The 21,971-nt window shown below is 45.3% G+C and overlaps 1 protein-coding gene across 1 annotated transcript in view; it reads left to right on the forward strand.

The window, feature by feature from the left end:
• Positions 1-21,686, forward strand: part of POLE (DNA polymerase epsilon, catalytic subunit) — a 56,907-nt gene extending 35,221 nt beyond the window's left edge. Inside the window, exons 25-49 of the mRNA XM_069961493.1 lie at positions 213-408; positions 1,145-1,359; positions 1,609-1,711; positions 1,789-1,869; positions 8,712-8,834; positions 10,993-11,205; positions 11,314-11,529; positions 11,603-11,746; positions 12,437-12,577; positions 12,828-12,981; positions 13,092-13,198; positions 13,304-13,480; positions 13,569-13,792; positions 14,365-14,585; positions 15,387-15,588; positions 15,763-15,936; positions 16,920-17,045; positions 17,119-17,251; positions 17,330-17,525; positions 17,616-17,747; positions 18,853-19,046; positions 20,076-20,276; positions 20,363-20,488; positions 20,568-20,657; positions 21,457-21,686. Coding sequence (XP_069817594.1) covers positions 213-408; positions 1,145-1,359; positions 1,609-1,711; positions 1,789-1,869; positions 8,712-8,834; positions 10,993-11,205; positions 11,314-11,529; positions 11,603-11,746; positions 12,437-12,577; positions 12,828-12,981; positions 13,092-13,198; positions 13,304-13,480; positions 13,569-13,792; positions 14,365-14,585; positions 15,387-15,588; positions 15,763-15,936; positions 16,920-17,045; positions 17,119-17,251; positions 17,330-17,525; positions 17,616-17,747; positions 18,853-19,046; positions 20,076-20,276; positions 20,363-20,488; positions 20,568-20,657; positions 21,457-21,570 — 4,003 coding nt within the window. The 3' untranslated portion in view covers positions 21,571-21,686. The remainder of the gene's footprint in view (positions 1-212; positions 409-1,144; positions 1,360-1,608; positions 1,712-1,788; positions 1,870-8,711; positions 8,835-10,992; positions 11,206-11,313; positions 11,530-11,602; positions 11,747-12,436; positions 12,578-12,827; positions 12,982-13,091; positions 13,199-13,303; positions 13,481-13,568; positions 13,793-14,364; positions 14,586-15,386; positions 15,589-15,762; positions 15,937-16,919; positions 17,046-17,118; positions 17,252-17,329; positions 17,526-17,615; positions 17,748-18,852; positions 19,047-20,075; positions 20,277-20,362; positions 20,489-20,567; positions 20,658-21,456) is intronic.
• The last annotated feature ends 285 nt before the right edge of the window (positions 21,687-21,971 follow it).

Raw genomic sequence — 21,971 nt, forward strand, 5'->3', positions numbered from 1 at the left:
TCATTAAGGCCCAAACAGGCTTGGTCCCTAAGGGGTTAAGGTCATCAGTGTGTTTATACTCTAGCTAATGTATTCTAATGCAACTTAACAAGAGTAAGAAAATTACCCAAGCGTGTGAATATTGTTGGTGTTTGTGCCCAGATTAGTCGTACACTTGGCCTTTAGGTGCGCTTGTCTTGTGAATGACTACTCCCATTCTCCTCTCTCCTAAGGTATGCTGTGTTTAATGAGGACGGCTCCCTTGCTGAGCTTAAAGGATTTGAAGTAAAGAGAAGAGGAGAATTACAGCTGATCAAGATATTCCAGTCTTCTGTCTTTGAGGCTTTCCTGAAGGGAAGTACATTGGAGGAAGTCTATGCCTCTGTAGCCAAAGTGGCAGATTACTGGCTGGATGTGCTCTACAGCAAGGTGATTACACATGGCAGATTGTAGAACTATTAGAGGTTTGGAAACGCTAAATTGTTTACTGCATTTGTAGCAGAAAATATCAGAGGCATTGTACCCTGTTAGCTCAGTGGTAGCTTTGGCATTCATATATCCCTAATGTTGGCAAGCAGTATTAAATTCTGAGTGAGCCTAGTTATGGAATGTACTACTGTAGTGATATATATGTATATTAAAGGGGTACTCCCAATGGAAAATCTTTCAAATCTAAAGTTATACAGATTTGTTATTTATTTTAAAAATCTCAAGTCTTCCAGTATTTATTAGCTGCTGTTTGTCCTGCAGGAAGAGGTGTATTCTTTCCAGTCTGACACAGTGCTCTCTGCTGCCACCTCTGTCCATGTAAGAAACTTTCCAGAGCAGGAGAGGTTTTCTATGGGGATTTGCTGCTGCTCTTGACCGTTCCTGTCACAGAGGTGGCAGCAGAGAGCACTGTGTCAGATTGGAAAGAATACACCCCTTCCTGCAGGACATACAGCAGATAATAAGTACTGGAAGCTTCAAGATTTTTATGTCGAAGTAAATTACAAATGTATAACTTTTTGAGACGAGTTGACTTGAAAGAAAAAAAAATCGCCAAAGTACCCCTTTAATCTATATCTATATATCTGTATATGTATGTATAATAAATTTGTTGTTGTTGTTTAAAAAATGTCCTTTTTTTCCTGCTTAATAATTTGGCTTTATCATTTCTCTTCAGGCTGCCAATATGCCAGATTCTGAGCTGTTTGAGTTAATCTCTGAAAACCGTTCCATGTCTAGACGACTTGAGGATTATGGGGAGCAAAAATCTACATCTATTAGCACTGCCAAACGGCTGGCTGAGTTTCTGGGTGATCAGATGGTTAAAGATGCCGGACTTAGTTGCCGATATGTTATATCTCGTAAGCCTGAGGGATCCCCGGTTACAGAGAGGTGAGAGCCAGTGAAAGACAAAAGAAGTGGCCTCCGGAGTTCTGACCACTGACCGTTCTCATGAGACCTATGGTTGGGCTGGGACTTGCTGCCGAAATAAAGTCTGTATTATGGTAGTGTGAACCAACCTAAGCGGTTTAAACTTAGAGTGATATATTAGGTGGTACATTGTGGTTGAATAGACTCTTTTTTTGAGTTTTAAGTATAGGTCCACAGACCATGTTTTTTTTTTTTTTTATTTAATTTCAGAGCTATTCCTCTGGCAATTTTTCAAGCAGAGTTGGGAGTGAAGAGACATTATCTACGCAAGTGGCTGAAAAACCCGTCTCTACAAGATTTAGACATACGCTCGGTTAGTTACAAATCTATTTTTTTTTTGTGTGTTTTATTTTACCCGACAACTTATTGTGCTGTATCACTTTCCTCTAGATTCTAGACTGGGATTACTACATAGAGCGTCTGGGCAGTGCAATTCAAAAAATTATTACAATTCCAGCAGCATTACAGCAGGTAAGAATATGATACACCCTGTATAAAATATTGAGCTTAATATGCTAAAAGCCCACATTGCTCCATAACAGGTTGCAGTTCTGTGTGAGGTAAGTACATCAGCAGCATGAACGTCTCTTGATACTTTGTAACATTTATCAGTGTGGAGTTCAGGTTATGTAGCTCAAAGAGCTACCAAGACTGCATCTGTTTGTTTTTTTTTGTTTGTTTGTTTTTACAAAATTTTTTCATATTGAGGCTACGCGCACACTGAGCAAAAGTGGCGGAATGCCGCCAGCCTCCCTGTCGTAATGACAGTCTATGGGAGGCTCGCGTGCATTCTCTCTGTGGAAAAAGGCGCCCAGGAGGCTGGCGGAATTTCGCCATTTTTGCTCAGTGTGCGTGTAGCCTTAAACATACAAAACTAGCTCACAAACAGGGGCTGTGATGTAGGAATGTACAACATCAGACCGCATCTGTTTTTATCCACTTTCTTCATGCATATATCAGTGTTGCCAGTTTCATTGCCGATCACACGAGCAGTGAGTACTTACCTTCCAGACTGCTCTGTGATCCAGTGTCTTCCCAAAATAATGTTATTTATAAGAGATGAGCGAACCTCGAGCATGCTTGAGTCCATCCGAACCCGAGCGTTCAGCATTTGATTAGCGGTGGCTGCTGAACTTGGATAAAGCCCTAAGGTTATGTGGAAAACATGGATATAGTCATTGGCTGTATCCATGTTTCCCAGACAACCTTAGAGCTTTATCCAACTTCAGCAGCCACTGCTGATCAAATGCCGAATGATCGGGTTCGGATGGACTCGAGCATGCTCCAGGTTCACTCATCTCTATTCTTTATTCCTGGATTGTAAGTGTGGCAGAGGTGTGTCTGTGACACTGTCAGAGCCTGCCCCCTTCCATTCTTCTGGAGGCGGGTGGTGGTAAGAAGATACTGCCTCGTCCGGAGAACAGGGCAGGCAGAGGCTGTGTGGGACAGGTGTTGACAGTGTCACAGAAACACCTCTGTGACGCCATCAGTCTGGGGATTAAAAAAAAAGAGGATTTTTGTACTCACCGTAAAATCCCTTTCTTGTGGCTTCATTGGGGGACACAGCACCTGTGGGTATAGGCTACTGCCACTAGGAGGCGACACTAGACAGAAGAAGAAGTGACTCCGCCTGGCAGGCTATACCCCTCCTACAGACACCAGGCTAACTCAGTTTAGTCACAAGCAGTAGGAAAAGTAAAGAAAACAACCTCAAAATAATAGGGTGGGAGCTGTGTCCCCCAATGAAGCCACAAGAAAGGGATTTTACGGTGAGTACAAAAATCCTCTTTTCTTGTGCCTGTCATTGGGGGACACAGCACCTGTGGGACGTACAAAAGCAGTCCCAGAGGGTGGGGAAATCAGATGACAATCCCCATGCGGCCTGCCTAACACACGGCAGCCTGCAGAACCTTGTGGCCCAGACTGGCGTCAGAGGAAGCCAGGATATGGACCTGATAAAACTTTGTAAAAATGTGAACTGAAGATCAGGTGGCGGCCTTGCAGACCTGGGACACCGAGGCCTGATGGCGAACCGCCCAAGAGGCCCCCACAGCCCGAGCAGAAAAAAGCGGTGACCCGCACCGCCACGAACACGGTAGGCTTCTGCGATGGCCGTCCTGATCCAACGCCTAATGGTGGTCTTGGAGGCAGCCAGCCCCTTGCGCGGACCCGACGAGACCACGAACAGGAAATCCGAGTGGCGGGAAGGAAGCAGTGACTGACAAGTAGATCCGTATGGCCCGGACAAGGTCCAAACAATGCAGGAACCGTTCCCTAGGATGGGAGGGCGCAGGGCAAAAAGAGGGGAGAAAGATGTCCTCATTAAGGTGGAATGCAGACACGACCTTCGGCAGGAAGGAAGGAGGAGGGCGAAGCACAACCTTGTCCTTGTGACGGACCAGATAAGGGGAGCGACAAGAGAGCGCTGCCAGTTCAGACAACCTATGGATGGACGTAAACGCCACCAAGAATGCAACCTTCCAAGAAAGGAAACAAAGAGACACCTCCCGTAGAGGCTCAAAGGGAGGACCTTGCAGAACCTCGAGGACTAAATTAAGGTCCCAGGGCTCTACAGGCTGTTGAAAAGGGGGGGGCCAAATGGACCACCCCCTGAGAAAAGTCTTCACCTGAGGGCGGAAATCAAGAGAACGCAAGGTGGAAAGACTGAGGCCTTTGTCCAAACTGGATTGCAAAAAAAGAAAGAATCTTTGTCGCGGAACACACCAAGGGGTGAAAATTATTCTGTGCACACCAAGAAAAGAAGGCCTTCCATACGCGATGGTAGTTCCGACCCGACTGAGGCTTGCGGGCCTTAAGCATGGTTTGGATGACTGGCTCCGAAAACCCCCGAAATCTCAATACCACGGCTTCAACAGCCACGCCGTAAAACTCAGCTGAGGTAAATTAGGGTGGAATATTGGCCCTTGTGAAAGGAGGTCAGTCCACAGGGGAAGACGCCAGGGGGCGTCGGTGAGGAGGTGCACTACGCCGATGCACGAGGACCGGCGCAGCCAGTCTGGAGCGACAAGAATGGCAGGAAAGCTGAGTGCCTTGATGCGCTTCAGGACTCGTGGGAGAATGGGCAGAGGAGGAAAAGCGTAAACCAGGGAGAACTGCTCCCATGGGGTCACCAAGGCGTCCACCGAGAACGCGCGAGGATCCCGGGCTCGAGTCACATAGGTGGGGAGTTTGTGGTTCAGCCTGGAGGCGAAGAGATCCACGTCTGGGAATCCCCACCGCCGGCAGATTTAAAGAAACACCCCGGGATGAAGAGCCCATTCGCCGTGATCCAGTCTTTCGCGGCTGAGATAGTCCGCCGCCCAATTGTACACCCCGGGAACGTGGACTGCCGAGAGAGCTGGAACAAAAACGCTCCGCCCAACGGAGAATGCGAGCGGCCTCGGTCATGACAGAGCGGCTCCTGGTACCGTCTTGACGGTTCAGATAAGCAACGGCGGTGACGTTGTCGGTCTGAACACGGACCGGGAAACCCCTCAGGAGATCGGTCCACTAAGACAGGGCGAGGAAGATGGCCCGGAGCTCCAGGATATTGATGTGAAGCCGAGCCTTCATCGGTGACCAAGAGCCCTGAGCCGTGTGGCTCGCGAAAACAGCCCCCCCACCCGGACAGGCTGGCATCCATAGAGATGACCAGCCAATTGAGGGGGAGAAAGGACCACCGGAGACGTCAACCACCAAAAAAGCTCCCTGCGAACAGCAGGCGACAGGAGGATCTCCTTGTGGAGAGACAGAGGGGGCCTGGCCCACTGAAAAAGAATCGCTCGCTGCAGAGGGCGCGAATGAAACTGAGCGAAGGGTATCGCCTCGAAAGGGGAGACCATCTTGCCCAGGACTCACGTGCAAAGGCGAATGGAACAGGCAACCTTGTTGGGAGGAAGGAGAACGCGTGCCGTCTCTGTGTTGAATAGCATCCAGAGAAACTCCATAGAGCGGGTGGAAAGTAGGGAAAATTGTTGGCAATTGATCACCGAACCGAAATTGGTCAGGAGATCAAGTGTGATCTGGAGACTGGACAGAGTGTCCTGTTTGGAGCGGCCCTTTACAAAGAGGTCGTCCAGGTAGGGCAAGATAGCCACCCCCTTTGACCGAAGCAGAGGCCTCAAGGTGCAAGGATCTTGGTAAAGACTTGAAGTGCCGTGGCTAGCCCAAAGGGCAGGGCAACGAATTGGAAATGTCGAGAACAGACGGTGAAACGTAGGAAACGTTGATGACTGGCTGCGATGGGAACATGCAGATAGGCGTCGCGGATGTCTATAGACGCAAGAAATTCGTCCTGCTCTAGAGACGCGACCACTAATCACAAGGATTCCATGCGGAACTGCCGAAGGCGAACAAACCTGTTCAGCCGCTTCAAATTCAGGATAGGACGGACCGAACTGTCCTTTTTGGGGACTGTGAACAGATTGGAAAAGAATCCCTGTAAGCGCTCAGAGGGAGGGACTGTGACCACAACTCCTTGAGCTAGGAGATTCTGAACCGCCTGAAAAAGCTCGGAAAGCTTTGCCGAAGAGCGTTGGAGATTTGATGGAAAAACGTGAGGCGGCGGAAAGAACCCGAACTCGAATTTGTATCCTGAAGACATTACCTCCCGAACCCACACATCGGACATATGAGCCAAATCTCCTTGAAGGAGAGCAGAAGACCCCCTACTTGAGGGAGAGACCTGAGTGGGGAAGGACCTTCAGGAAGAAGACTTGGGGGCAGGACCCTTAGAAGGGCGAGAACAGGGCTTCAATCCAGCTGCTCACCAAAAAGTCTGTTTCCTGCAAAGGGAAGAGAAGTCAGAGCCTCCTTGGAGGCGGCGTCAGCTGACCAGGATTTTAGCCAGACCGAGCGTCGGATGGCTAGAGAGTTTGCCAGGGCGCAAGCAGAAAAACGAGCGGCTTCCTGAGAAGCGTCACACAAGTATTTGGACGCATGCAGAATCTGCGAGCCCAGAGACAGGAGATCCTCGCGTGGAGTGTACAGGGAGAGGTCAGGACTAACTGCCTGACCCAAGAGGAACAAGCCTTGCTGACCCAGGATGCAGCAAGGGTAGGACGCCGGTCCGAACCAGCTGCAATAAAGACCGACTTCGAAAAAGTGTCGATTTCCTTGTCCACTGGGTCAGTGAGTGAAGCACCATCTGCCAGAGGCAGAGTAGTAGACTTGGAAAGTCGTGAAACCGGAGGGTCCACAGATGGGGGCACCGTCCATGTAGAGACCAAGTCAGGGGAGAAGGGAAACAAAGCCTCGGCACGCTTAGAGGATGGAATCCGCCGGTCAGGGTGATTCCACTCCTTGGCTAGAAGATCCTCAAATCCTTATGACCAGGAAAAACCAAGGGTTGTCGCTTATGAAGGACTGAAGGAGACTTCACTCTTGGATGTAGAAGGGGGCTCTTCATCAATATGCAAGGTGTCCCGCACTGCACGGATCAAGGCTTGCACTGCAGAGGCCAGCTGATCCTCCCTGTCAGACTCTGAAGCAAAGTCAGAGGGGTCCCCCGAGGTGGCGGAGAGGGGTCGCTGGGAAGCAGAACCGCCTGCAGTGGATCTGTCGGAGAAGGGTCTGAGGAACACCTAGAGGGTGACCGTGAGACAGAGTCTTGGTCTCTTATGGGATCGTCCTCTGGAAGGGAAGTCAGGAGATACCCTGGAGGACCCCGCTGCTGGGGGCACCTGGGAGGGCAACCGCTCAATGGCATGAATCATGACCTGAGACAGCTAGAGAGGTCACCGATCGCCTGGGACAGGGACCTAGCCAACTCAGGAGAGGCTAAATCTGAACCTGGAGGGGGGGGGCCTCCTGGGAGTTGGCACCAGGGTTAAGGCACAGCAGGCAGAGGAAACTTCTTAATGCAACGAACACATGCAAAGTGTGTCGTCACAGCCGCGGGAGCGAGCTGCCTAGGGGGGTCGTCCCGGGGACCAGACATAGTAGCTAGGGCTGTTAGCCTGGGGAGTGGGGGAGGGGGATATCACCCACTGGGTGAACCTACCCGACCCTGGAACTGCTGCCGTGCTGGATGCTGGACTGGATTCTAGCTGCTGCACGCTGGTGCTGCTGTTGCACAGGGAGTTGTAGCTGCTGTACTGGAGCTGCTGTTGCACAGGGAGTTGTAGCTGCTGTACTGGAGCTGCTGTTGCATAGGGAGTTGTAGCTGCTGTAGTGGAGCTGAAGCTGCTGCTGCTGCTTGGGAGCTGTGGGGCTGACAGTCTGTGATAGCAGCAGGAGACCACAAGCTGCTTGGCTGCAGGGGAGAGGAGGAGGAAGGGAGGGGGCACAGGGAGGAGAAGGTGGGGGCTACACCAATAGGAACTGGGCAGGCGGGCGGGCGCTCCGCCCCCGTGACGTCACGGCTGTGCGCCGATGCGGCCTAGCTCCGGGAGAAGCCGGGGCCTAAATTTATGGAGCAGGCCGGCGGCGGCAGGACGCCGGCGCGGAGCGCTAGAAGACGCAGTCGCCCAGCTAGCCCCGGCAGCTGCTGCCAGTGCCCTAGTGCCACCCCCGGCAGAGACACCACGACCAGGGGGGGAAGTAAGTCAGAGACCCCCCCGGAGACCCCTGTGCTGTGAGGCGGGGGGAGGAAGGGAATCCACCCTGACTAAACCTCTGACAGCAATGTCCCTAAGGACACTGCGCAGGACGACACCCCAGGAGAGATAGAGACCCCAGGAGGGAAGAGGGTCCCTAAAGAACGCTAGGCAGGACAATCCCCCCAAGAGGGAAGGGGGGGGGGGGGGAAGACCCCAAAGAGAAGACTTGGGGCAGGTGGGACAGAGGAGATACTCACCTGTCCGGCGGCTTCAGGTGCGCGCAGGGTCACCCCTTCGGTCACCTCGCACCTGGGTGGGGTACCGGCATCATGCCGCAGGGAGCGGCGGTGGGGGACAGGTGACCGGCGCAGGGAAATAAAAACTTTCCGTGCACCCTCAGAGGGAAGCTACGTCTGGTGTGGCAGCCCACGCCGACGGTCCCCCTGATAACCTAGAAAGAAAGAGAAAGAAATAAAACTAAAATAATAAAGAGGTGCATGGCACCTGTGTCTACCTCCTACGGACACTAGACTAAAACTGAGTTAGCCTGGTGTCTGTAGGAGGGGTATAGCCTGCCAGGCGGAGTCACTTCTTCTTCTGTCTAGTGTCGCCTCCTAGTGGCAGTAGCCTATACCCACAGGTGCTGTGTCCCCCAATGACAGGCACAAGAAAAACATTTTTTAAGGAAGGTGGCAGATCACCGAGCAGAACAGAAGATTCACATTCACTGTAACTAACCAGAAACCTAAAAAGTCTGTCTTGTGTGTGTTTTAGGTGAAGAATCCAGTCCCACGTGTAAGGCACCCAGATTGGCTACATAAGAAGTTGCTTGAGAAAAATGATGTGTACAAACAGAAAAGAATTAATGAACTCTTCACCAGTGCAGGAAAAAAACAAGTGAGTGTCAGGATTGGTTAGAAAGTGTTTGTACTTTTATGAGACCTTCATCCTTCTCCCTCTGGACTGGTTTCTGCTTTGTCCAGCAGGTGGCGCTGTTTGTTCTGTTGATATCTCAGTGTTTTATAATGGTCTTGGTAATAAGAATCAATATTGTGGTTACATCTCATGTTAATAAAAACTAAATAAGCCAAGGAAAACCGTCTACAGAACTGAATGGTGCCTGGATTTTACTGGAAAATGTAACTAATCCGTACTTGGAAGTGGTAAAAGCCCGGCTAGCGTTCAGTCTGTGGCCGGATATAGTTCATTATTAATTAGTCCTTTGCTTGCTGTGCTGTTACTTTTATTCCTATTTTAACATTGTTGTTGTTAATTGTTGGCAATTACAGCTGTGGTATTTAAGCTGAATACTTGGACAGGCTTTTATGGCATAAGATCTCTGCTAATGTGGTTCTTATCTTAGAGGAAACGAGGTCTACTATTAAGTAAATATTTTATCAACCCTCTGTGACCCATACTTGCTAGAGTAATTGTAAGCAGATGGATTGTCGTGTCATTGAGGGTGTTGTGGGCATGCTTTATGCCAGGGAGGAAGAGGAAGCTGTGATCACTTATTGTGAGTGTTCCAGCTGTATAAAAGAAGTTTTACATTTGGACTAAGGTTTCCTGGTTGGGTGACAAGTAACCGTCATGTTGCACAGGATTTTTTTCCTTGGTGACTGAACTCAGACTGGGAATCGTAGTAAAGCACCAGCTATAATTGTAATCATGTCTGTGATAAGGACAAAACTGCTACAAAACAGGAAAGCTCATAGTTGAGAGTGAAAACTTTTCCCAGTAGTGACATAAAAAATTATTTTAAATTTTGATGTTAAAGCGAATTTGTCCAGCTGGAGACATTCCCCCACCCCCTTATCTCACCGGTACTTTTGTTGTCTTGCATAATTCATTCCTGGGGCCAGTGTTCAGGCTAAAAACAACTTATGTGTCAATGGGGTGGGCCTAGAGCATCCGTGCCCTAGGCCTGCAACATCCCGCTTCCCGCCTTCTGTTACCACGCCCCTGGTTGGGATCTGCAAGTCCGGCGAAAATTTTTATGAAAGTATTGTATTGCTGCCCAAAAGTTTTACAAATCACCAATGTACAGTTATTGCGGGAAATGCTTATAAAGTGCTTTTTTCCCTGCACTTACTACTGCATCAAGTCTTCACTTTCTGGATAAAATGGTGATGTCACGGCTCTCAGAGCTGTGCAGGCTGTGACTGCTGGAGAGGATGATGGCAGTGGGACGCTGAGGGACACAGGGCCCTGAAGGGACACTGAGCATCCCTCTGCCATCATCCTCTCCAGCAGCCACAGCCCGCACAGCTCTGGAAGTCGGGTTGTTACATCACCATGTTATCCAGGAAGTGAGATCCCCATGTTATCCAGGAAGTGACATCCCCATGTTATCCAGGAAGTGACATCCCCATGTTATCCAGGAAGTGACATCCCCATGTTATCCAGGAAGTGAGATCCCCATGTTATCCAGGAAGTGAGATCCCCATGTTATCCAGGAAGTGAGATCCCCATGTTATCCAGGAAGTGACATCCCCATGTTATCCAGGAAGTGACATCACCATTTTATGCAGAAAGTGAAGCCTTGATGCAGTAATAAGTGCAAGGAAAAAAGCACTTTATAAGCATTTCCCGTAATAAGTGTATAATGGTGATTTGTATAACTTTTGGGAGGCATTACAATACTTTCAAAAACATTTTTGCCAGACTTCTCCCTTAAGCAGGCTTAGGGCATGGATGTTCTAGGCCCCTACCTCATTGATAGCATGCCGCCGGAATAGAATTTCTTTACAGACACCGGGACCAGGCAAGGATTAAGCAAAACAGAATCGTTCTGACGGTTTGGAGGGCTGTGTCTGGCTGTACAGATTCGCTCTAACATCAGTGTACTTGAAATAAGTACCGTACAAATGATGTTACTGATTCTATGTTATAGTGGTGTGTAGACCTTAGACATTTTGATGACTTGAAATTATTACCCTGTTTAAGGTTAAACCCAAGTAAGTGTGAATTTTAGAATATGAGCAGCTGCACAAATATGGTATGTTGCTGTAGTATAGTATGTTACTGTAGTTTATATGTTGCCTTCATGATTTAGGTTACCGCTCAACTGCAGCAGGCAGATTCCTCACAGACTGCAGATATTGAGGACTTTGGAGCAGGGAAACGTCTGCAACCTGCTATTCCTATAAGCACAAAGAGAAAACGTGTACCAACAGCTGAGGAAAGTCAAGGCGACTCACAGGATGTCGCTCTTACACAGTCTTGGAGGGAAGTCTTGGGTCCACCACCTCCTCTCGGCACCACAAAGGTAAGCCTGGCTTTTGGATTTAATGGATTTCCATGGAGGTCTAATCTTAAACTAGCTTCTAGTTTACACCCCCTTCATTTGTTCCATTGTTGTTTTTGTCCTCCATAGGAAGAGAGGCTTCTATGGTTGCGTTATCACAAGAAAAAGTGGGAGATCCAGGCACGTCAGCGCAAAGAACGACAGAAGAAACGGAGATTGGATGATGGAGATGCAGTTCCTGGAGCAGGTGGCGGTGTAGTTCGTGAAACCCAAGCAGCTGGGTTAGGCAGTTTCCTGCGTCGAACGGCTCGCAGCATCCTTGACATGCCTTGGCAGATTGTGCAGGTTAGGTTATCACTATGACAAGGTCTGCCGCAAGACCTATGAACTGTATACTAAGTGCTTTTAACTTTTACAGATTGGGGAAAGCAGTCAACCAGGTATCTTCCGCCTATGGGCAGTAATTGGCAGCGACTTGCACTGCATCAAGCTCAACATCCCTCGTCTCTTCTATGTCAACCAGAGAGTGCCCAAAACGGAGGAAGGAGTGGTCTACAAAAAGGTTGGGGCTGTTCTACGGTTCCAGATTTATGGTACCACTGTGTCATTTTCTGTTATTTTTTAGATGATGAGCCAGGTATCAAGTGCAAGTGAGTAAGTTATCCCAAGATTAAAACGTATCACCTTGAGCGCTGTCCTCTGCTGTCTGTGGCATTTTCATAGCCAGAGAATGGAATGGGATTCCAGCGATTCAACCCCCACCAGTCAGGTACTTACCCCTTAGGCTGGGTTCAGGCTAGGTTTTTGTTTTTTTTTTCCATCTGTTTTTTTTTTTGTGCATGCTAAAAAAGAACTGTAGCATTTTGATCCGTTTTTTTTTTTATAATGGAAGTCAATGGAAAAAGGAATCAAAACGGATGCACACAAATGCATCCATTTTTCCATCCGTTTTTTGTAAAGAAAAAAAAGGGAAAAAATGTAGTGGTGACCCAGCCTTTATAGAAAGACTAAGTTTTAATCTTGAGATAACCTCATTAATATTGGAGGTGGTATTTTCTGGTGCATATTGCTGAAGCCACAAAAAGAGACCACATTTATACATATTATACAGTTAATTCATCAATTATAACATAGAAGTTTGTGAATGAGCAGTATGAGTGCATAGTATTCATAACTATTGCTTCAGGCTCTGAGGCGTTCCTCTCTTGTTCACCCATTTTAAGTTTTAAGACCTGCGCTCTCCATTCTACAGGTAAACAGGATTTTGCCTCGCTCCAACCCAGTATATAATTTATATGAGTATTCTGTCCCAGAGGACATGTACCAGGAGCACATCAATGAGATTAATGCAGATCTGTCTGCACCGGACATCGAAGGAGTGTACGAAACACAGGTAGGTAGCTACAGATATCTATTCCGAGGTAAAATTTTAGCTGTTTGCAGTGTCATATGTAAATGCTTACATGTGTCTTAAATGTACCTGGTATGCATGGGTCCCACCTCCAGGACTCCTACCAATCGGGTATCCTGTGGCTATGCCCAACATAACAGTACCCCTTGAAAAGTGAAAACCAAATTTGTAGCCTAACAATTAATACAGCTCAGTATTTATATTTTATTTTTATTCTTAATTTCTGCCTTAGGTTCCCCTTCTACTGCGGGCAGTGATCCAACTTGGCTGTGTGTGCATGGTAAACAAACAGATGGTTCGCCACTTGTCCGGCAGGGAGGCAGACACTTTTGAATTGGACCATTTAGAAATGAAGTCTTTAGCCCAGTACAGCTACTTGGAGCCAGGTACCATGCATGAAAATGTGCACATTTTTCCATCCAGACAAAACCATTACTTTTAGCCTAGATAGTTATCATAATTCCCATGGACCAATTTAATTTGTGTGTGTTCGCAGGTAGTATCCGACACATTTACTTGTACCACAATTGTCAGGGGAACAAGGCTTTGTTTGGTCTGTTTATACCATCACAGAGAAAGTCTGCCGTGTTTGTGGTTGACACAGTAAGTTTTTGGGTTTTAAGATTTCTTAAATGTTGCGGTTTAGTGTCTTGTAAACTCCTGTCGCAAAGATCTCATGCGTTGCGTCCCTTACTATGACTGATATAGGTTCGCAGTAACCAGATGCCAAACCTCAGCAGTATGTATACCAGTGAACACACTGCGATGCAAGAAAAGGTTGACATTGAGCTTTTGCCTCCTGAGAAACATGTGTTTGAAGTTCGAGCAGAGACTGATTTAAAAACTGTATATCGAGCCATTCAAAGGCTACTACTGAGTTACAAGGTAAGTTACATAGACATATTAGATCAGAGTAAGCAGCCAGTAACACCTAACCAGAGGATAATGTCTGTGAATTCATTGTTTTCTGTAGGATGAGAGACGTGGCCCGACTTTGATTGCATTGCAGTCTAACTGGTCCCCTAAGAGGTTAACAAGTGGGATGCCTGTCCTAGAGGAATTCCCTCTAGTCCCTGTACGCGTCACAGACGATATTAGCTATAATGTTCTGGACTGGCAGCGTCATGGAGCCCGCCGTATGATTCGTCACTATCTTAATTTGGACAGCTGTCTTTCTCAGGCGTTTGAGATGGCCAGGTAACGTGTTCAAGCTGAACGCCTCTTTACAGATGATGATATGCTGTAAGTGTAAGGTTATTCGTAATTGTCAGGGACATTTTATAAGTAAAGGACACAAGTTTTATAACAAGGAACACTAAAGTGCCACTGTCACTTCACAAAACTTTCAACATGTCATAGAGACATGTCAAAAGTTTTCATCAGTCCAGGTCTGGGTGTTCAGACCCGTACCATTTGGAAGAACGTCGGGAGAAGACACGCTGCAGTGCGTCATATCCCGGCTATATCTCCCGATCGGTGTGGGTTTGAACACTCAGGCTATGACACATCAAAAGTTTTGTGAAGTGACAGTATTACTTTTACATTTGCTTCCCTTAGGTAGCACTAACAGTGGGTGGGATGAACCTCTGTCCCACCTGTCTCTCAAAAGCCAGAGACTTGTAAGATGGGGGGGGGGGGGGGCACATAGGAGGGAAGCCATGATGGCAGAAGGCAAACTTCTACATTATTCCTTTAAAAGCCTAGGCCACAGTTTTGCAAACTGTGATTGTATATGGGTATTTTAAATATTTTTTCCCTGTGTTTTGTAGGTACTTCCACCTTCCTGTTGGCAACTTGCCTGATGATGTATCCACATTTGGGTCAGACCTGTTCTTTGCAAGGCATCTTCGGCGACACAATCACCTCTTTTGGCTGTCTCCAAGTTCCCGACCTGATCTCGGAGGCAAAGAAGCAGATGATAACCGATTAGTTATGGAGTTTGATGAGAGGGCGTCTGTGGAAATCAACAACCCTGGCTGTTACAATACTGGTAGGATAATTCAGCTGTGTAACTCTCCAGGGTCTGGTCTACAAACAAGTACCAACAACAATGAGGCCTGTATTTAAAACCCCAAGGAAGGGGAACCTGCTGCCCTACAGCTGCTGCAAAACTACAATTCCCATCATGCCTGAATAGCTTAAAGAAGCAGTTCACTTTTTTTTTTTTTTTTTTTTTTGCCCCCCGGGTAGCCGCTGTCAAGTATACTTACAGCAGATGATCGGTGTTCCGTTCCCGTCGGTCAGTTCCGTCCCGCGGTGCCGTTCACATCGGGCGCGCGCTCACTTCCGCCAGCTGCTGCGAGTCCTCTTCTCTGACCAGTGATTATACGCCGGAAGTCACTCGCTTCCATGCATTCTTTATGGAAGCACGTGACTTCCGGCGTTCAAATGACAAGGGAGAGAAGAGGAGTCACAGCGCCAGCGGAAGTGAGCGCGCGCCCGATGTGAACGGCACCGCGGGACGGAACTGACCAACGGGAACGGGACACCGATCATCTGCTGTAAGTATACTTGACAGCGGCTACCCGGGGGGGGGGGCGGAAAAAAAAAAAAGTGAACTCCTTCTTTAAGCTTTGTCTGTCCAGGTATGATTAGGATTGGAACGGTAGTTTTGCAACAGCTAAAGGGCTGCTGGTTCCCTTGTCTACCATTTCTGTGGTAAAACTTCAGTCTTTAGTTTTATGAATTGTGTAATTAGTGACAATTCATTCTACTATACAAGACATGAAACCTTTCATCAATAAGCCATTATGACATGTGTATGATTTCTTATATATTTTCCCTTTCTCAGTGTGTGTAGAGCTCGACATTCAGAGCCTGGCTGTAAATAGTATCCTGCAGTCCCACCACATTAATGACCTGGAAGGGGCTGGCAGCATCGGCATCAGTTTTGATGTGTTACAGCAAGCATCCCTCGAGGACATGGTTACTGGGAATCAGGCCAGCTCTGTGGCCAGTTATGATGAGACTGCCCTTTGCTCAAACACTTTCAGGTATGGCGTTAAATATGGAGTTGCAATTGTAACAGCACTAAAAAAAAAAAAACACATATCCCCTATTGAGTGTAGAGTAACTCCCTGATCGCACTGGGTGTTAAGATGATGCAACAGATTTGCAGTCATTTTTTAATTCTATTGAGCGGAGATGATTGTTTTGTCCACTTTTAGGATTTTGAAGAGTATGGTGGTAGGCTGGGTGAAGGAAATTACTCAGTACCACAATGTCTATGCAGACAACCAAGTTATGCACTTCTACCGGTGGCTGCGGAGCCCATCTTCTCTGCTTTATGACCCTGCTCTTCATCGAACGCTCCACAACATGATGAAAAAGCTATTTCTGCAGTGAGTAAAATAAAGATCTTAGACATGAGGAAGTAAAATGATAGTTAATGATATATACAGTGATTTATTTTTTTTCTTTTTTGTTTTCTCTTCTGCTTTTGACCAATATTAAACTGTTAAACATTCCCTATATAGTTCTTAGTTGTGATAGGAATCTGTATTTTTCCATGATTTATTTGGAACTGGAAGGGGGCGGCTTTGTTATATAATATATATAATTTTAATTTTATTTTTTAAAGATATATATATTTTTTTAAAGATATATATATATATATATATATATATATATATATATATATATATATATATATATATATATATATATATATATATATATATATATATATATTTTTTTTTTTTTTTTTTTTTTACTACACTGTCACACCACGGGGCTATTACAGTAATTATTAGATTGCTGAAACTCATCAATGCTATTGCATAGCATTGATCAATGTTATCTAAGCTATTCTCATAGTCTGCCTGAGGCAAACACAACGAGAAGATCACACTGCACAGATGTAAGTATTATACCTCCATCTGTCAGGGCAAACAATCAGCACTGCGTGGGTGCCGACACCTAAACACCATGATCTGCAGCATTTACGTGCTTAATGGACGGCAGCCCAATAGCTACTGCCCATCAATAACTTGAAGGTCCCTGCTTCTGATAGCAGCTGGTCCTCACCTTCTGTGAAGTGATCTCGGCTCTTGAGCTTACTTTATAGAACCGCTGGACTTAATACATACATTCAAGTCATGAGTTAAACATCAGGTTTCCATGATTTCATGTGGACATTTCTCTGAAGTCTTCAGATCACACAAAGACATATTGGCTTCTATCACTATGTGCATTTTTTTTCTTCAAACCACAAGAGATTTTGCTCTGGTCTAGCCCATGTATAATACATATAACGGAATGCTTTCAGCTGCTAGATGTACATGTATTGGTTAATCACACAATACTGTTCTATTCTCTGAAATAGATTGGTAGCTGAATTTAAACGGCTTGGCTCCTCTGTTGTCTATGCTAACTTTAATCGCATCATCCTCTGCACAAAGAAGCGCCGAGTCGAAGATGCCATTGCTTATGTGGAATACATTACCCAGAGGTAAGTACTTTAAGTCTTGAACAAGTTCAGGGCCTTGTTATCGGTGACGTCATTCTAACAATCTCTCTTCCAGTATTCACTCCAAGGAGATATTTCACTCTCTTACAATCTCCTTTTCACGATGTTGGGAGTTTTTGCTTTGGATGGACCCTGCAAACTATGGCGGGATCAAGGGAAAGTTACCTTCTAGTGTGCACTACGGAGAGGTTAGACAAAGACTTGATTCCTTTCTTCCTTTCTACTTGGGCTGTACATGATAATGAATATGGCTTCACCTTTGTCAGAGTGGAAAGAAGAAGAAATCTGAGGATGATGAAGGGGATGAAAGTGAAGAGGATGATGAAGATGAAACAGATGGTCACTCAGACAGTGAACAGCCAGAGGATCAGGTGGAAGAAAGTTTAGAGAACAACTGGAACATAGTGCAGTATTTACCCCAGGCGGCGTCATGTCAGAGCTATTTCCTTATGATTGTCTCCGGTTAGTGTTTAAATCAGAAAATAAATAAATAAATGTATTGAATTATTTCATATTCAATGTTTTACGCGCTCTTCACATATTTTCTTACAGCGTACATTGTGGCTGTTTATCATAGTATGCAAGAAGAGTTGAGACGTAATGCTCCTGGCAGCACCCCAATAAAACGACGGCAGAACAGCCAAGTATCACAAGAGACAGTGGGTGAAGCTGGAGCCATGCCTGGTAAACACCTCAATGATCTAATATACATTGCACATTCAATGCTTTCCTTCACACTATTGACACCTATATAGTAATTCAGAGTGAGAAAGAGACTATCTTGTTTAACCACTTAGTGACCACCGAAAAGGCTTTTTTACAGCGGTCACTAATGGATCTTCTTCTCATCCCATTGGCTTATTACATCCCGATATATTTTTACATTAGAATAAGTGTTTGCCTCACTCCCATGCCGGCATTGTGGGGCATTAGCTGTCAGTATGACAGCTGATCTCCTGCTGTAACTACCTGGAGTGGTAGTTTAACCCATAATATTCCGCTGTCAAATCCTGACGGCAGCATGTAATGGGTTCCAATCATGTAAGCCAGTTATACTTAAAGGGAACCAATCGTGTTAAAAATGGCTATTAAGCTAGGGAAATGTGCTGATACATCACTCGGGCCACTTCCCATACATGTCCCTATAGCCTCCGTCCCTGCAAAGTAAAACTTATAAACATACTTTAACAAATTGGCGCACCGTATGGTAATGACCCCAAGTACTCATCTGGGCGGTGGGCTGTTTGAATGTAGTCACATCCCCTGGGTGATTAGGCGAAGTAATCACTCCCCTTTGGGCGTGAGGGACGTTATTCAAACTCCAGTGTAGCCGTGACATCATCCAGAGCGCACGGCGGCACACCAACGTTCTCATCACACCGCCTACAGCACAGAACGGGACATTTCACTGCAGTTTGAGAAACGCCCCTCACGTCCAGAGGGGTGTGATTAGATCGCTGAAACGCCCAGCGGACGTGACTACCTTCAAATTTTTTACGTTATTGGTTCTCTTTAAACAAACTATACATGTTTGGTATCACCACGTCCGTACATCCCAAGCTATAAAACTATAATATAATCCTTTTAATCAAAAGTGAAGGAGTAGTTTTTACTTGAATGTGAGAAAGAAAAAAAAAATTGACAAACATTTTGATTTTGCGCTGGTCCGGCCAAGTAATAAACCATAGTATAATAGTAAATAATATAGAGAGAAACAAAATCTAATATCACATGTATCACTGCAAGTTTAGGACCGGCTTATTTTGATCTCTGGTTTTCCTCCCTCTAGGACTCATCACCTTTTCTCAGGATTATGTGGCCAATGAGCTTACACAAAACTTCTTCACAATCACACAGAAGATACAGAAAAAAGTGACTGGCACACGCCACGTGACAGAGCCCTCTGAAATGTTCCCCGTTTTACCCGGATCCCATCTACCCCTCAATAATCCGGCCTTGGAGTTTATCAAATATGTTTGTCAGGTAAGATTGTGATGCTAATAGTTTTGCGTTGATGTGTATTGAAGGCAAAGCGTTTGCACAAAAACTTGCACCTTGTTGCTGAGTCGGCTTCATGCCTGCACAGGAAGCATGGCTGCCACCTACACCTGTAGTGTAAATCCAGTATGGAGCTGGCATAGATTTAGTGAGAAGCCTGTGTCTTAGTAATTCTCGTGTTGGTGAGAGGGAAGTAATTCTGCACCCACCCCCATCATTCATACACAATTCTTTTTGCTTATTTATAATGTTCTTTCCCCAAAGATAGTTTCATGTAAGTAAACATCAGCTTTTAATGTACATTTAACATTTTTGGTTGGTTTATTTATTCATATTCGAATAATAACCTTTCGATAAAATGCCACGTATAGTTTCAACCTGTATAGCAGGAACTTGGTCTAAATGGGGTCTATGAGTATCAGGGGTTAATGTGTCCTGGCAGCTTGCCATTACAGATAATATACAGAAATGGTTTTGTAGTAGCCAGTGTTCTGTAATTATTTACCCACCTTCCTCTTGTGGTTTTAGGTTTATGTCTGTACACATACACATAAACCTAATTTAAAATGTATTATGCTGATGATGTTAATGTGCAAAGAATTTAAAGTAATAAAAAAAGTGCTTTCATTCTTGAAAGTACACCGCATGTTCATAAATCTCTCCTAGTGTCTCGAAGGACCAGTAGGGGGTTCTAATTCATTGGAATGGGGTCAGTACCATGTGATTTAGAGATGTCAAAAGTTATTGATCACAGTGGGTGTCACTGCTGTGACCCACTGTGATCACAAGATATAGCCGGGGAGAGACTGCTGCAGCGTGATGCAGTCCCTGGCCACACATTTTCTCTGGCCACCGATCCACTCCCTGGCCGCGCATTCCGACAATATTTTTAAATTTTCGATAACATGTCAAAATTTATTTGAAGGGAATGTGGCTAAATTAGTTTGGTTGAATCAGAATTCTGGGTAATTTTGTCTGAATTACTTTACCTTTTTTTTTTCTTTTTCTTTTAAGGTTCTCTCTCTGGATACGAACATAACCAACCAGGTCAACAAATTGAAGCGAGATCTCTTGCGCCTCATCGATGTTGGAGAATTCTCAGAAGATGCTGTGTTTCGGGATCCATGCCGCTCCTATATACTTCCTGAAATCATCTGCAGAAGCTGTAATTTCTGCAGAGACTTGGATTTATGCAAGGATCCTTCTCTCAGTCAGGTTTGTCTTTATCTCTAATGGCCATGAATTTTTTTTTTTAATTATTTATGTTTTATAGCCCAATTTTTTATTTATCACCATAACAGGATGGCTCTGTGCTGCCTCAGTGGGTTTGTTCAAACTGCCAGGCGGAGTATGACACGGACAGCATAGAGATGTCCTTAGTGGAGGCTCTGCAGAAGAAAATGATGGCTTTTATGCTGCAGGATTTGGTAAGACTTGCAGAGATCATAGTATGTTTTTGTGTCCATACTAGTGTATTATTCTAACTATAGTTTCATGTGTTTCCAGATATGTTTAAAGTGTAAAGGAGTGAAAGAAGCAAATATGCCGGTGTACTGTACCTGTGCAGGAGACTTTGGATTAACGATTTCAGTGAAGGTACACAAATATAAGTATATCATAATGATAATAATTTGAATATTTATTTTTATGAGACTTTTTTAATTATTGAAAGCCCTTTTCAAAAAATGTACAGTTTACAAAACAAAACCCTCCCATCCACCCGCCTCCCTATAACCCCTAACAGACAAAAAAAAATTGAAAACTTTTCCTATGGAGGTAATAAGAATTCGTACCTAGCTTAAAAAGATAGACAGGAGGCTAACAGGTAGCATACACACCTACCTATATCCCTCATACAGCAAATTCAAGTATCCTTTACACACAAAAAGAAGAATATCAAGAAGTCAAGAAGATTACAAACTTGCACAGGTAAATATCCAAGAACCCAAATCTATCTTCCATATAGATCAGTAAATTACATGGCCCCGTCTCTAGAATGCCCTCTTCTACCCTGCCCCCTAACAACGTTAGCATTTTGATCCGTCAACAAGAGACCTTTTTCTTGTTGACGGACCATAGTAATCCACTGAATAAACCTAGATGGTATTCCTGGTGTATCAATCCAAGGACCCCAGATAGTCTCAACACTTTTCGTTTCTTACATACCCCCCTTCTCCAGGCGAATAATAGCATTTATGCTAGCTATCAGTTCAGTAATAGTAGACGCAGTCACCTGGGTCCAGTACCTAGCAAGTTCTGTTCCTCTGGGTTCCTCATCTGTAGTTATTAAGCCCAATATGCATTTTAGTGGCTCTGTCCCGCCAGTAACACTTTAGCTCTACACAGCTCCTCCTTAATGTATTGTGTGTGAATTTGACTATTTTTTGAATTGCAGGCTCTTATGGAGCAGGTAGATGCATTCCGGAATATTGCTCAACATTACCAGATGCCTCATCTTTTGGAAACGATCAACTGGCTTGTCCAACAGAATTCTCACCTGACCCTGTGACTCCATGCAACGTTATAGGCCCCACTCTGTTGGAGGGAAGCCTGGTCAGCATCTGACCCCACTACTTATTTGCTTTGTATAATTTGTAACTTTATAATAAATATTGTTTGAAAATAGACTGATATTTGACTTCACTCCTTTTCTGGAATGCTATTAGATTAGTAAAGGCCTGTTCATATAAAGTTAATCCATATGATCTGGTATGGTTAGGCTTAGTTCACATCTGTGTCTAAACATCTCTGTATTCAGTATTTTTTGTCTTGTTAGAATCCAGCAAAATGATGGACACCAACACAAAAACCCATTTAAGTCAGTGGGACTAGCTATTAAGGTTGATGGGTTTTCCATCAATATTTTATTAATCCTGATGGTAAAAAGGCAAAATCTCTAAGGGAGTTGCC

The sequence above is a fragment of the Dendropsophus ebraccatus genome, chromosome 3 (assembly GCF_027789765.1).
Source record: "Dendropsophus ebraccatus isolate aDenEbr1 chromosome 3, aDenEbr1.pat, whole genome shotgun sequence".
NCBI lineage: Eukaryota > Metazoa > Chordata > Amphibia > Anura > Hylidae > Dendropsophus > Dendropsophus ebraccatus.